The sequence below is a fragment of the Paralichthys olivaceus genome, chromosome 15, assembly GCF_024713975.1.
Source record: "Paralichthys olivaceus isolate ysfri-2021 chromosome 15, ASM2471397v2, whole genome shotgun sequence".
Classification (NCBI taxonomy): domain Eukaryota; kingdom Metazoa; phylum Chordata; class Actinopteri; order Pleuronectiformes; family Paralichthyidae; genus Paralichthys; species Paralichthys olivaceus.
The window spans coordinates 11,139,430-11,155,101 of record NC_091107.1 but is presented as its reverse complement, the minus strand read 5'-3'; the positions used below and the strand labels follow the sequence as shown (position 1 = coordinate 11,155,101).

The following is a 15,672-nucleotide window of genomic DNA, read 5'->3' as shown; positions in this document are numbered from 1 at the left end:
ATTTGCAAATTCAAAACATATCTTATGACACTCAGCCCTGTGTTTGACAGACCTATTACCATAATGTCCTTTTCATTGATTTTCCAAACAAGATGAAAACATTAAAGAGAGCGGTTTTATTTATTGAGAGTAAGAAAGAAGCAAAATAACAGTGACTGCAAAGCACCCAGTGTTCTGCCTGCATTGGTTCTGGAGTTATCTAAAGCACAGTTATCAACCTGACACATATAAAGGATTCTGTCAGAAACGTGGCTGCTGCTGCTGCTGCTGTGTTCACGCCGACTACAGAACACCATTATTACATAGTGCAAGGACTCCTGGGTTGTTACTATAGCAACTGATGTATACAATGTAAAGATGTGTCAAAAAAGACACAGATCAGACCTCGTCGTGTGCACAGTTTCACACATGAACAGAGAGCACAGCTTTCACTGGCAACAGGCAAAGTTAATGTAAGAATAAATTATACATTAGATCGTGTTTCAGCTCTGAGAGAAAGTTGATACCTGATCTGTGTTCCCACTTTCTCCTCGACCAGAGAAGGAGTCTGCGCGTTTGGCTCCATTCAAATACTGAAGCAGCTCATACACAACAAACCTCACACGCACAGAAATGTGTGAGATCAGCTGCTAAAGGAAAAGCTGATGAGTTGTGTAATAGATGTTGGTCATTGCATTTGTTCATTAAATATTAGTCAAGTTACCAACAGGAAATGTTCCAACAAGTCCTCCATATTAAAAACCAAAAATGTATTATTGGTTCCGACCTTCAGAACTATATATAGTGTTTTCAGATGTGACGTGACAAGGATGCAGAAAGATGCCCGTTCCTATGACGATTCTCTGTAGGTTACAATTAAAAGCACTGGGTGATGTCATCCAGGGCTCACATGATGTGAGCCCAGCGTCGTGATTGCTGCCACCCACACACAAACACACAGTATCTGCTATCATTGATATGACTTTGCACCGACTTCCAATCACTGAGAACAGCCTAACCAAAACGCACAGGACTCAAAAATGTATTAGGACCAGGCTTCAGTCCCCATAAGATCACCTGGTCCCAACAAGGTCAGTGTTTATGCAGTAAAATGTCCTACAGAAGTAACAGAAACAAGTACAGAAACTAACACACATTTGCTTATAACAAACAAGACTCAGGTATACTACAGCTTTGTCATATGAACATAGACCTTTTTGAACATTTTAGTTTTTTGACTCTGGACAACCGACTGAGCTTATTCATGTATGTTTAAACTCTACCAGCCTAAAAACTGAAACAATATTTATGTCGCTGTTGACCTTGTGAGCAGCTGAACGAGTGAGTTACTGGTCGGTACAGTCCAGATGAACTGCCACACAGTGATGAGCCAACAAGTGATACAAGTCAAATAAGTCACTACCTCGGCCAGAAAAGAGAGACAGAGGGATGTGATAGAAAGCAGGCTTAGGCTATTTTAGTAAGTTTGGCCGTTTCACAAAGCCAAACTAGACTGACTCCATTCAACTGACTGGGGTAACTCTGGCTTTCAGCATCATAAGCAGGACATCACACACCAGTTTGGAGAGATGTCCCCTAAAATAACCAGTCGTTATGCAATCAACTGTTCGCAATGTTTGAGGATTGAAGACATGTAGTTGCCCCAAATCCCAGAAGTTGGACTCCACCTCCACACACCGATATAGATCATATCATCTGTGGCTTTGAATCAAAGCCAAGGTTTTTCACAAAATAGTGAACTACTACCTAAACCTTAAAGATTATTTTCTAACACTATTTGAGAACATCCTCACTCAAATGAAAATTTTGACATTTTGGGAAATATTTTCAGTTTCTTTCTGAGAGTCTTTTCAGAGAGTTAGATGAGGCAGTTTAAACTGCTTTGTTATACAAATTACACAAATAGGATTTAAGTTGATAATCAGTGCCTGTAGAACTTGAAGTAAACCCTTCCCTTCAGCTATGAGACTGGCTCAAGTGTCTGGTCCTACCTGCCACCGACACATGCGCTCTCCATCACTGCTGGAGTGCATCCTGACCCTCTATCAAGTGCCATACACTGTACATGTTTGCCTATCAGGTCGGGTAAAGTCCTTTTCATGCAAGCAGCAGTCCCCTTGCCACTTTTCAGTGCCCTAGATGAGTCCTTCCACCCTGTTCTCCCCAGCACAGTTTCTGCACCTATTTTGGATTTAAAACCAGGCCAGGCAGCTGAGCTCAGGGCAGAGCTCTCTTTCTGCAGCAGCAGAATCAGATCTCAGTGCAACTGCGTCTGCAAAGTTTGCCCCTGTCTTAAACGCTGGATTCTAAAGAATGTATTTCAGTGACCTTTCTCTGTCTGATGTATGAACATGGTTGTTAACATGCATCCTGTGTTCAGTCTTTCCTTTGCAGCCCTTTAAAATTAGCACACTGTGTGATCTAGATGTAAAACATGTCATGTGCAGGTTTGAGTCATCCTGTGACATATTTTCAGGTGGCAACACTTTAAAATCTGTGACAATTCATTGTGTGTCTTGGATTTCACGGTGTAACGATCAGTCTAACGATGGAGGCTAATAACGTAACCGGGGATGGTTATTTATAGCCCGCTTGAAGATGCGCTCAGCAGTGATGGCGATGGCTTCCTCCCCCTCCTACACCAAGATGACGTCGAGCTGTTACGCAAAACCAGGGGTTCACCTTTTGTAGATCTACAGCTCCGTCAGCGATGGCGTCAATTTATATAAATAAAACATAAAACAGATGCAATGCACTGGTAGACTTTATATTATAATGCAACATAACACGGCCGTGCTGTTAGTAGCAGAACTGATGCGCTTTTAACTTCTGCTTTATATTTCATTTCCCATTTACAGCAAAGACACTTGTGTAAACCTGGTGTGGGACCATTGACTGTTAATAAAAAGGCTGGACACACCCAGCGGGGCATTTGGCAGGTACCCGGGCGACCAGGCGAGCATCCCGGCATATCTGACCCAGCCGGGCTCGCAGCCCGCTCACCTCCACACACACCTCCATCAAACACAACACGACAACTTCACTGCTCTGTGTCGAGGATTTCACGTTGGAAACACAACAACAACAACTACAACATGCCGTGAGAGAAAGTGCACACTTAACTATTTGTAGAGGTGCTGGAGACACAGGTCGAGACATTCCCCCTCCACCTCGTCCTCAGACACCAGGTCCGACAAAGGGCGCATCGGCACCGGGTCGCTCTCCTGCAGCGGCATCCTCATCTCCCGGAGAAAGAGCTCCAGGAACCGTCGGAAGGTTTTCTCCTCTGCTGAAGAGCCGGCCATCATTTCTCATTCCTGGACAGACAGAGACAGCTCCGTCCGTGAGTATGGATCCACTAACTTACCGGACTGAGAAGACACGAGTCGGTGCACTAACCCAACTACAGGAGAGTCAGTGCCACACTACCACAGTGAACGTGCTCTGTACCGGAGGAGCTGTGCCGTGGACTGCCGGTGTGTCTGGGAGCAGCGGACCGGACTGTACGGGCAGGACCGATGTGTCTGAGGCTTCACCGCCGAGGAGGAGCTGTCACAAGCCGGACCCAGTCCCCATTCACAGCCAAGCGGGGGCGCGCGTCGCGTTATCGGGGATTTCGCACGATCACAGGGCAGTGACGTCAGAGAGAGCTCAACGGCGCGCACGCAGCCTCTAGTCGTCAGACGTCCGAGACCTTCTGGAGAGGGTTTGAAGGTGGTTTCATTAATGAGTCTGTGACAGAAAGCTTTTAGTTTGACTTTCAAGAGTGATTTACACCTTTTATTTGTTATAATATTATTTCTTAACATTGTTAAATGTGTGTAATGCTAGAGTAAGTAAATGTAGAGCATGATGAGCTAAATCAGGATTCACTCTTATATAACTGTGGTGGCTCCGCAGAAAATCACGACATACAACAACACAATAAGAGAACAACAACGAACCACAGCAGCACTGTCTACGTGTTTTGTGATTTGCTGTCATGTTGTTGTTTTTGGGAATTGTGTTTTTGTGTGTTGTGATTTCTCGTGTGTTCTAATTTGCTGTTGTGATAAACATAATATAATATATTAATATGATATGTAAAATTAGCTCAATCAGTTGAAGCTGTTATACATGAAATATTTGTAATAACAGTCATGCCATGTAACAGTCACATGGGTCATTCGGTTGTGAGTACTTTTAATTTTGATACTGTACATATGCTATTATAAAACTTTAAAGATGATAATACTTACCTACTCTATTTGATTTAATCATGTTGTATTTTTAAATACAAAACAAATCGTTCTCCAATGTATCCGATAGAAACTCCACTCAGTGTTTATAATGTTATAATCTATTGTTATAATGCAACCAACAGAGGAGCGGAACACATAAGTTGCATCTACTCGGACATTTTAGCGTCACGAACCCGGAAGTGGCTGCGTCGTTGTTTTTATTCCCCGCGCTGTTTCCCAACATGAGAGAGGCCAACATGGCTGATCCTGTGAGTATCGGGGCTCTGCTCCAGTCTGAGCTCGTCGAGGACGCTTTGTACCGGGAGGAAGGCTTGTGTGTTGTCGGTATTTTCGGCAAAAGCAACATGCAGTCGGGGCCGCTGAAGGAGTCTCTGGTCAACACTCTGGCGGATAAACACCTCTTTGCGCTGTTCGGCGGCCCGGAGGACGGCGGCACCGCGGACAGCCACATCCAGGCTTTCTACAACCAGGAGAACCGGGTTCTGTACCTGATGCTCTCCTCCGTCTGCGACAGCCGCCAGCTGCTGCGGGCCTGTCAGACTCTCAGTGCCGGCGCCGGCCACTCGGACGCCCATGACTTCTGGAAAGGCCTGGACAGACAGCACTGCCTCCACCTGCTCTACATGTTCTCCGTGTGCCACGTCCTCCTGCTCGTCCATCCCAACCAGACCTTCGACGTGACCTACGACCGGTTCTTCCGAGCCCTGGACGCCCTGCGACAGAAGGTGCTGCCTCTGATCAGAGCTGCCATCAAAGACTGTCCGGTGTCCAAGGAGTGGAAGGTGAACTGTCGGCCCTGCCCTCCGCGCCTGCTCTTCGTCTTCCAGATGAACGGCACCCTAAAGGTCTTATAGTTTATTTCTATTATTAGTTTCAATCATCAGTGTATCTTTCTCTTTACTGTTACAGTGACTTACAAAACTTAGAGTCAAGGTGTGGGGCTTCAGTGTTAAAAACTTTTAGAGTGGGGGGGTCTGCAAGTCTTACAAATTGAGTCTCCTAATGTAAGTACCAATGTTTTTAACTGCAGGTTGTTATTGTATGTTATTTAATTTTATACTCTTTATCCAGGCTGAGGTCACTTTAATTTAATCCATTGTATCATTAGGAATTATTGTAATACACTGTAGAGTAAATAGATATTGCACTATAGGAACTCTCGATGGATTCTTGGGCCGTATATTTTCAGTTTGATTATGTTTTTATGTATGTTTGTATTACGGGTTTAATTGACACATCCTTGTTTTTCCAAAGGTTTCTTCCAATGGTTCAGAGTCTGGAGGAAATCCAGACAAACCCAAAAAGCACTCTCCCCGGAGGAGGCTGCAGCATGCTCTGGAGGACCAGATTTATCGCATCTTTCGTAAAAGCAGAGTCCTGACCAACCAAAGTAGCAACTGTTTGTTCACCGTGCCCGCCAACCAAGCATTTGTGTATGTGATACCAGCAACGGATGAGGACCCCGTGGGAGCATTGCTTTCTCAGCTGCGGTCAAACTGCACCTTGTGTGAGCAGGACTCCACCACGCTGGTGTCAGGGCCGAGGCGTTATCAGCAGATGCGACGTTCGGCTCGACAGTCCAGCTGCAGCACAGACTCAGGCATTGCGCCGATGGGCGGTCAGCTGCTGGACTGTAGCTTGAAGGAGTTCCTCTGGCAGCATGTAGAGCTCGTGCTGACTAAGAAAGGCTTTGATGACAGTGTCGGGCGCAACCCACAGCCTTCGCACTTTGAGCTGCCGACCTACTCCAAGTGGGTCCAGGTGGCCTCCAGACTCCACCATGTCCTTATTAGCACCACAGAAGAAGAAATGGCTGAGCTAGCTACAAAAGTGCAAAGCCAGCTGAAGGTTTTGGAGGGTTTTCTTGAAGCTGACACAAAGTTTTCTGAGAACAGGTGTCAGAAAGCTCTGCCACTGGCTCACAGCGCTTACCAGTCCAACCTTCCCCATAATTACACCACTACAGTGCACAAAAACCAGTTGGCACAGGCTCTGCGTGTGTACAGCCAGCATGCTCGTGGCGTGGCCTTTCAGCGCTACGCTCTGCAGCTTCACGAGGACTGCTACAAGTTCTGGAGCAACGGGCACCAGCTGTGTGAGGAGCGAAGCCTGACTGACCAGCACTGTGTTCACAAGTTCCACTTACTGCCTCAGCCAGGTGAACATGCCTCTCTACTTTTCTTGCCTCTGCTACACAGCATTGGAGCTAATGAGGTCAGAAACTGGTAAAGGAAATAGACAGGGCGTATAATAGATGTTATGTATCTGCGCTCTGGGATCTCCCATGTAGTTTATAATAACAGTCAACTGTTTCAGTAAATTTCTTCAAAAAGACAGAGTGTGATCATGGAATCATCCACAAAAATATATGTAAAGTTCTTTATGTGTTAATGTAAAGGCATGTTTTTATATGTCAAACTCTTGATGAGGCTAATATCAGATGCATGAAATCTAACGTTCATTTCTGCAGGAGAGAAGCCGGATATGGATCGCAACCCACCCATACTGAACCACAACAGCAGGGGGCGCTCCACAAGCTCCTGCAACTGTGGTAGGAAGCAGGCTCCTCGTGAGGATCCGTTTGACGTCCAGGCTGCCAATTATGACTTCTACCAGGTTAGGAATCACACTGTGCTCTCTGAGGGTCGGAGGATCGCGGTTGTCACATATCATACACACGGCTCTGATGGTGCTAATACTGTGGTGTTTTTGTCACTGCACTTCCTGGAGAAGTTGTCAGTAAACACATTGACTCGATGGAAGATTTCAGCATCTTAATTTCTGAGTTGATACTTAAATCTGTCGATGCAGAAATCATGTGAATTCCAAAGGGAGTTCTTGTTGAAGAATATAAGATAATTCTTTATTAGTCCTACAATCATTGGAAATCAGCTGTTTTACAGCAGCAGCAAGGGTACTAAAAATAAGAAGCATTTAAAAGAAGTAATAATTTATAAACATGCAATGTTAATGTAAACAGGATTGAGAGATTGAAAGATTGAAAGCTTTTTCATTTTTATCTATTCATCCATCATTGTAATTATTGCTTCTATTTTTGTGGTCACAAAAAGATCCTGTCCTAAACCGATTTCAGTTTGAATGATGGGGCTCTTTGTTCTGTGCAAAAAAATTATTTCCTCAGCTGAGCTTTGGTTAATATTTGGTTTCAGCTGTCTGAGTTTGTCAAATTAGTCAGTGACAGTTCTTCTAGTGTCATTTGCCCTTTTTGTTTCAATATACAGTGGATGTTGCTGAGCCAAATTATAGGGATATTGAAAAAATGTTGTTGGATGAGCGGACTGTACCTTTTAGCGATACCGTCTTTATTTGTGTTACTCAGTCTGACAAAGCCTCATGAGTTCTCTATCAGGAACAGGCCGGTGGATTTGTTTGCCGTCACTTATATTGTAATTGATTTGAGAAGGGATCTCTCTGGGGCCAGTACAGATGGGGAATAACTATAATAATCTATTCTCTAACTCTGATCTTCCTGAATAGATGCTGGAGGAGAAATGCTGTGGGAAGCTGGAGAGGATCGAGTTTCCAGTTTTCCAGCCCAGCACTCCTGACCCAGCCCCCGCCTCAAACCAGGCTCCGCGACCCCAATCTGAGGCCTCGGGGTCTGGTGAGGCTGAGAGGCTGAAGGAGCCGAGCACTGCACAGAGTCACACACCCGGAGACACCAGCCTCAGCCTGGCCCTCAGTCTCGGCCAGTCCACGGACAGTCTGGGCACCTATGGTGACGGAGATGGAACCGAAACCCAAGTTCAGCAGAAGAGGCCGAGCCTGGTAGATCGACAGCCCTCCACTGTGGAGTACCTCCCTGGTATGATGCACTCGGGCTGCTCGAAGGGTCTGCTACCTAAGTTCTCCAGCTGGTCACTGGTCAAACTGGGAACAGCAAAGTCCTACAACTGCCACACTGGTCTGGAACAGCCAGGCTTCCTCCCCGGCTCCTCCTTCCTCTTGCCATGGGACTTGGTCATTCGCTCCCGGTCGGAGGAGGATACAGGACTGACTGAGCCTTTGGATGGAGGCACCTCTTCGTGGCCAGCCCCTAACAAGACCCTGGTGGGAAAGCGAGGGAGCACTGGAGGGCTGGGTAGGAGTCGCAGGAGGGATGACATGGCTCGAGCGTTCGTGGGGTTTGAGTATGAGGACAGCAGGGGAAGACGCTTCATTAGCTCCGGGCCTGATAAAATAGTGAAGGTGCTGGGGCCAGGGGGTGCCAAGGATCCCGCTACCAGGGTGCTTAACACAGACATGCCGTTGTACATCCCTTCACCTTCCCAGGGCCGCGGCCTGAAGCCTCACTACGCCCAGCTGGCTCGCCTTTTTATTGTTGTGCCTGATGCTCCACTGGAGGTTACACTCAACCCACAGGTAAACAACCAAACACAGTTGGTCCACTCCAAGCATCACTTAAAGCCTTTAGCTACAACTCTGGGCCTCAGTTTTACCACACTGATATTGTGCTTTGTGCTTTTGGAGTCTCGCTCTAGGTGGGCGCCCATTTCTATGGAGACTAGCCACAGTAAAACAAATCGTCCCTATTCAAAGATATTTTGTCAAACTGCACATGAATATCTAAACTCTTCGAGATGACTTTGTGACCCTCTCCGGCTTCATGCAAATCCACACATCCTCTGAGATCAGTTTTCATGTTTTGTGCTTCTTGTGAACAGTAAAATCCAAATGTTTCTGTTATGTTGTTTCTATCCCAAACCTCTAATCTGCTTTCATTGATCCAACTCCAGGTTTAACAAACCTGCGACTCAAATTTGCTGTTGTTCGTGTCATTAGCCTCAGGCTTCACATACTTTCTCCATCCTACGCTGTGAATTATTAAATCATGTATTCACTGTGGACAAGAACAAAAGAATGAAAATCCGATTACATTTTTAGACAAAAATAAGACATAATGACATATTTTCATATTTTAAAGGGTTGACTTACTTTTTTATTTATTTTTTTTACCTCTGCCAAGAAGGTTATGTTTTTGTCAATGTTTGTTTGTTAATTAGCAGGAGTTTGCAAAAACTACCAGATGGATCACCACGAAACTTGTTGGAAGGATGCAGCTTTGAGAGATAATGTTTTTTTCAACATTTTCGTTGATTCCTCATAGAATAATTAATGAATCTAGATGGAAAAAATCAGGCATATTCAGGGGACTGATATTCATGTGTGTGCAATTTAGTGCAGATTTAAATAGAAATCTGGATCTAGTGAATTTAAATGTGGTTCATTCACATATCTGGTAGCAAAATACTTATTTATATTTTGTTTTATAAGATTTATTTTAATATCAATGTCACATTAATCCTTTTATTGCTGTGTTTTCAGGTACAGCCTGGTCTCCCTCCCTGCCCAGTTTTCCATCCAGAGCAGACAGAGTTAGTGTTGCCCGCCGATGGTCTTTGGGTGCTGCGCTTCCCTTATTCCTACGCAACCGATCACGGTCCCTGCTACCCACCCAAAGAAAGCCAACCTCTCAACAACTACAAGGTGCTGCGAGGCATCCTAAAGGCCACCACTGCTAACCCGCCACCACAGTAACCTGAAGGACTTCACCTTTCTGGACCCTGTCTTCATGAATTTACAGCTGCTTACACAGGTTAAGACATTTTAATTGTATCGTCTCCCTGCTCATGGCAGGGTCAGTTTGTGACACCACCTAGTGAGATCTTCTGTTTTTCTCCATCATTAGATAAACATCTCCCCAAGGGTCTCGTAAACGAATTCCTGTATTCTCATTAAAGGGGCTGTGGACGTTTACAGCCTCCACAGATTTATATTGATTTTGAGAACCTCATGACCAACAGTTTTACTGAACTCTTGGCACTTATATGACCATGTTATAATTGTGATTCTCTCATTTGGGGCAGCTCAATCCCCAGTGTTTGTAAACCAGCCCGGGTTTGTATCTTGTGTCGCAGAACTTTGCTTATGTCGCAGTTTACAGGGTCAGGTCTGATGAGCAAAGGTCAGCAGCAGAAAACTGAGAAGCCATTAAGGCTGAGGCTGAAGTGCTTTCTGCTTCACGTGCAGTATCTGAATAGTTCCACAACGCATCTCAAAAACTGTTATTGATCAGTATTTAGAGCGCTGGAAACTGGAGTGGAACATGTCGGTTTATTTTTTTGTAAATAAAAATTAACTGGAGGTCAATCTGTGTCAGTTGCTATCATCACCAAGGAGATTGTTTTCATCTGCGTTTGTTTGGTTTAAAGCTAGAAAGATTGCACAAAAACTACAGGAAAGATTTCCACGAAACTTGTTGGAAGGATGCGGTATGGGTCAGGGAAGAATTTAATACATTTTTGTGCGGAACCAGTTAATTTAAACATTTCAAGATATGGAGTTTTATCCAACATTTTATTTTATTTCTCAGAAATTTCAATTCATAGATGTTAATGAAAAACAACAGGAGTGTGTACAATTTGGTGCAGATCCCCCCCAAGAAAATCTGGAACTAGCGAATTTAAATGCGGTTTCATAAGGGGACTTTTGGACCTTAGTGCAGGTACATAGTCTACTAAGTGACATTATTGTTATGTGATATCTTCTCAGTGAAGAAAGTATAAACTCTAGATCTAATTTGTAATACTTTCACTCAATCATCATTTTTATTGACTTGAATCAGCTAATGAAACCAGACACTCAGGTCAGTACTTGAAGTAGATCAAAATCGGCCTAAAAGAGTACGAGGCCTCAGGTATTGGCCTGCATTCAACGTTTTGTACACTAGGTGGGGTTTTGTTCCTTCATCATGGTTAAATCTAGTCATCTTCCCTTGATGGAGACAAAGGGCCCTTTTAAATCTAAGGACCGAGGCTTCACAACAGAGAGATGGGTCATGAGGGACTTCTGTATAATCTTTCAGTCCGCATGAGAAAGTGACACATAACATGTTTGCAGTTCAGTACAATTCATAATTGTTTGTCACATAATCCCAAAGACATATTTCCAGTATTATCCTTGTGCTGGCTTGATGTCAAAATTGAGACTGAATCAAAAAAATCCTTCTTATTAATTATTAAGTTTCATACTAATGCAACATAAGTTATTTGGAATAACTTGGGGAGGCTCACTCCAGAGCCACGTAAGAAATAAAAACTGCTGAAAAGAAATCATTAGAGTTTACATTAGTCTCATCTGTTGTCTTTCTCTCCTTTCAGTATTAGAAGATAATTTATTGATGAAGTAACCACTAAATAAACAAAACTCAGGTTCAATTAGTTAATGTTTTTCATAATGTACCTTTATTTCACCCACCAGGCAGCAAAATTACCACTTACTGTGGAGCTTTTAGCAAATTCACCATAGTCTGTTCTCTGTCAGATATTTTGCAGAGGTTAATATAATAAAGTGGGAAATTCATCCATATTTTTAAAACTCTCCTTCCCTTGTAGTTCCGTCTTTCTGGCATGATGTGAATGTAGAGTGTCACGTTTTCTGTCTGTCTCTCCCTGTTATTAGCTTTTTGCCATCATTGTAAACACTGTTTTGAAGGAACAAGGAAATCAACTGGTAATCTCATACACTACCAACACACGCACACACACGCACACACACGCACACACCTAGCCTTCAGGAATGTGGGTAATAACTTTAAGGTTAATAATAAATCTAAGGTGCGTGATTCAAGGTCATAGAGTCAAACAAGCAGTGGTCAAAACATTGATCGTATGTTGTGTTAGAACAGTTAAACAGTTTGAATCACCACTCTCTTCTCTCACCTTGATTCATGCTGATTTTCTGGTTTGAACTGAATTTTCCACCTTCACATGAATTCACTCTTCAGATGGTTTTAGTGACAGTTAATCTGCTGTCAGCTCTTTGACTTCATCCAACATTTTCAGCTGTAACACCTCACGTGACACTTCAGCTACTTTCAATTGCACTATTTTCACATTTTATTGATGATAATTTATTATTGTCATTTATTTGATCATTTATTGATTTTCATCATGGGTCCAGAAATGAGAAAGCTGCCAAAATCCAGCTCTTATTGTATCATGACAAAATACAAAGTTTTAGTTGTGTAGCAGGATCAGCAAAATGATCTGACATTGATCAGGAGAAACTAATTTCCCCAACAATGATTAATTAATAAAAAACAACTCTTCCAGCTCTTCAGCTTCCTTCAGCTCCTACATATTTATTTAATACATGTTCAGCAAATAGAAATCCAAAAAGCTCCACGTCTATTTATACACACACACAGATTTCTTCTTCAGGCTAGAGTTTAGTCAGACCACCATTTATTTGTAGTGACACCAAAAAAGTGACCCCAGAAATGAAAATGCCCTTTAGAGAAGTGTTGGGCAGCGGCAGCAGTAAATCTGGGTGTGTGTGTCAAACAACAACAACCATAAAAGGAGCAAAACAAAGTTCCAAGTGTTCAGGTTGTTGCTCCTACCTGTGTACAGGAGGAGGAGGCGGAGGAATAAACGCCAGCCCCCATGTGGATTAGAGTTTACAGCTCGGCTTTGTGTCTCATCTCTGTTTTACCACTGTGCCAAAGTTCACTTTCACAACCCGGGACAATAGGAGAAAGAAGACACTGAACTCGATGTTCTGTGGCAGCTTCGTCTTACAGATGAATCGTGTGTGACCCTGAGACAACTGAACGCAAACACCTGTAACTCTACAGACAGCACGACGGGATGTGAGTATGATACACGTCAGATTTATCGGGTGATCAATGATAATTATAAGTTACAGCAGGTGTCCTGCAGGCTCCTGCAGGCTCCTGCAATGGTTTACTACAAGGTTAACTTTCTACTTAACTGTGAGCGTTACCGGAACAATGCTACGCAGACATAATTCCATATATTGAATTTAGTTAAATATTAAATCAGTTTATTTTAAATCATCATATGTTATTTTTTTGTGTTGAGCACAATGCTGAACTTTTTGTCTGCTTCAGAGGACAAATCTTGATCAAGTTTAAAGCAACATACCAGTTTTTCCATGTTTTAAACTTATGGGAACAATTGAGAATGTATTGTAAGACGTATTAATTACAGGTGTTGGTAGGTGGACTTTTTTAGTCAGGACACATATGAGAGTGGTATTGATCTTCTCATCTAACTCTGAGAAGAAGTTTGTTTCCAATAGCGATGAGCACGTCCTTAAAATTTGCCGCTCATGACCTGTTATATTGGTGCAGAACACAGCTGTGGGGTTTTAGATGAGAGCTTCTCAGTGGTTATTAGAATAATGGAGATTATTTTTTCATCTCTGTTGGGGTTAGGGAGGTCAATTTACCATTGACTTACTTGTGGTGGTATGTAGTCACTAGTGATTTAAAATCTACATTTGAAAATCCTTCAGAAAGCGTCTCCATCACATCAAGAAGACGCAGTGAGAACAGTTTACTCTACTGGTACAAGGACGTTTTACAGTAAAGTGCAGACAGTGCGGCCTGTGGTTTATCCAGAGTAACCATGACACCGCAACTAGAAAGACAAGTTGAACGCCAGGGCCACATATTAAATTTCATCCACGTCCATTGTACTGAGGCATAGGCAGAAAGGTAAGGCCTGGTTCTGACTGCCAGTCTAAATCCATGCTTTAGATTTTCCAGATCGATTTCAGAAAGTCTCAGGGTTAAAAAAACGTGATAATGTGATTTTTGCAAATCAGATCTAAGCCACATTCACAGGTGGTTTGAAATACGACTCCAGTCAAATTTCAACAAATTTCATCAAACAGATCTCAAAGTGTCTTCACAGTAACTTGCAAAGCAACACTTTGACAGTAGATGTGTAGTTACTGAGTGATTAGGTTGATCATGTCTGGAAAAGAAATCCAATCTTGCAAGTAACAGTAAAAGGAAACCTGAGATCTGATTTGAGAACCAAACAAAACTATGAACAAAACCTCAGAGACGGATGAATAAAATGACAACAAACTAACTACTAGATAACACCAGAGAAAATATTTTTGGGTTTTGTAACGAGATTACACTTTGAATTACTTATTAAATGTGTAAATAAATATAACTAGGATGTTGTATGTGAAAATAATGAGGCTACAGATGAAATCATATGTTTTCTGGTGTTTTGTCAGTCCTTTCCTTGGCGATGCAACAATAAACCCTCAGAAGACACCATCAGATGGAATCGACCCAGAGCAACATGAACAACAGGAGAGCAGCGGTCCAGCGGAGGATTGTGGACAAGGACGGCCACAATAAAGTGCGGATTGACAATGTGGAGGGCATGGTCAAGCTTTACCTGCACGACATCTGGACCACTGTGGTGGACATGAAGTGGCGCTACAAAATCACCCTGTTTGCTTCCACCTTCGTTATGACTTGGTTCATCTTTGGGGTCATCTTCTACTTCATTGGAATGGGCAACGGAGACCTGGAGGGGAATTTGAATTCCAACCACACGCCCTGCGTGATGAACGTGGAGACGCTGACCGGAGCCTTCCTCTTCTCGCTGGAATCACAGACCACCATCGGCTATGGTTTTCGTTACATCTCGGAGGAATGTCCCCTGGCCATCTTCACTCTGGTTGCTCAGCTCGTCATCACTGGCCTGGCTGAGATCTTCGTCACCGGCGCCTTTCTAGCCAAACTGGCTCGGCCTAAGAAGCGAGCGGAGACCATCAAGTTCAGCCAGTTGGCGGTGATCTGCCAGCACCAAGGAAAGCTGTGTCTGATGGTGAGAGTGGCCAACATGAGGAAGAGCCTCCTGATCCAGTGTCACCTGACAGGAAAGCTCCTCCACTCAAATGTGACAGAGGAGGGTGAGAAGACGCAGGTCTACCAGACCGCTGTTGACTTCCACATGGACTCCAGTGGGGAGTGCCCTTTCCTCATCCTCCCTCTTACTTTCTACCACATTCTGGACGAGCACAGTCCGCTGGCAGGACTGAACGCAGAAAACCTCTACACTCGACCGTTTGAGCTGCTGATCACCCTCAATGCGACAATGGAGTCGACGGCAGCCACGTGTCAGAGTCGCACCTCCTACGTTGCCCAGGAGATCCTCTGGGGCTACGAGTTCAAGCCGGTGCTGTTCGGCACCACAGGCGGACGCTACGTGGCAGATTTCAACTTTTTTGACAAGGTACAAGTGAGCAATGACCCATGCTTCCTCAAAAACAACTCAGAGAAGCTGAAGCTTGAGGAGGACTACAAAAAAGAATAGATGGTGGATGAAAAGGAAAAATGTGTTACAACATATATAAGCTGATTTAAGTCCCTTTTACTTGTAACATGACTATAATACCTGACATTGAAATTATTGGTTTTGTTTTGTAAATAAATGTTTCTTCATTCAATAAAATAAAAGTGTCCTGTTCATTTATAAAAACAGAATTAAATGTCTTTTAGTGCAAGTGATTAAGTACAATTTTCAGGTATTCCACTTTATGCAGCTTCTCCTTGCACTAAATGCAGACACAAGTT

At 43.5% G+C, this 15,672-nt stretch overlaps 3 protein-coding genes across 4 annotated transcripts in view; 2 read left to right on the top strand and 1 right to left on the bottom strand.

The window, feature by feature from the left end:
- ppm1e (protein phosphatase, Mg2+/Mn2+ dependent, 1E) overlaps positions 1 to 3,697 on the bottom strand; it is a 31,483-nt gene extending 27,786 nt beyond the window's left edge. The window contains exons 1-2 of one of the 2 annotated variants that reach the window (XM_069539676.1): positions 3,400 to 3,697; positions 3,124 to 3,317 (exon numbers count right to left, since the gene is read on the bottom strand). In XM_069539676.1, the coding sequence (XP_069395777.1) occupies positions 3,124 to 3,308 (185 nt within the window). In that variant the 5' untranslated portion in view covers positions 3,309 to 3,317; positions 3,400 to 3,697. The remainder of the gene's footprint in view (positions 1 to 3,123; positions 3,318 to 3,399) is intronic. The other variant, XM_020085620.2, reaches the window with a different exon arrangement.
- Positions 3,698 to 4,393: 696 nt separating this feature from the next.
- On the top strand, positions 4,394 to 10,412 carry smg8 (SMG8 nonsense mediated mRNA decay factor). Its single transcript, XM_020085969.2, has 5 exons — positions 4,394 to 5,086; positions 5,496 to 6,399; positions 6,712 to 6,857; positions 7,740 to 8,624; positions 9,588 to 10,412. The coding sequence occupies exons 1-5, from the start codon at positions 4,463 to 4,465 to the stop codon at positions 9,798 to 9,800; spliced, it is 2,772 nt and encodes a 923-aa protein (XP_019941528.2). The 5' UTR covers positions 4,394 to 4,462; the 3' UTR covers positions 9,801 to 10,412.
- Positions 10,413 to 12,646: 2,234 nt separating this feature from the next.
- On the top strand, positions 12,647 to 15,555 carry kcnj15 (potassium inwardly rectifying channel subfamily J member 15). The gene is made up of 2 exons (XM_020085970.2): positions 12,647 to 12,915; positions 14,322 to 15,555. The coding sequence occupies exon 2, from the start codon at positions 14,369 to 14,371 to the stop codon at positions 15,410 to 15,412; it is 1,044 nt and encodes a 347-aa protein (XP_019941529.2). The 5' UTR covers positions 12,647 to 12,915; positions 14,322 to 14,368; the 3' UTR covers positions 15,413 to 15,555.
- The last annotated feature ends 117 nt before the right edge of the window (positions 15,556 to 15,672 follow it).

Coding starts and splice junctions, on each gene's coding strand:
- kcnj15 (XM_020085970.2), top strand. CDS start 14,369: ATGGAATCGACCCAGAGCAACATGAACAACAGGAGAGCAGCGGTCCAG.
- smg8 (XM_020085969.2), top strand. CDS start 4,463: ATGAGAGAGGCCAACATGGCTGATCCTGTGAGTATCGGGGCTCTGCTC. Junction 5,087..5,495: donor AGATGAACGGCACCCTAAAG/GTCTTATAGTTT, acceptor GTTTTTCCAAAG/GTTTCTTCCAATGGTTCAGA. Junction 6,400..6,711: donor CCACTTACTGCCTCAGCCAG/GTGAACATGCCT, acceptor TCATTTCTGCAG/GAGAGAAGCCGGATATGGAT.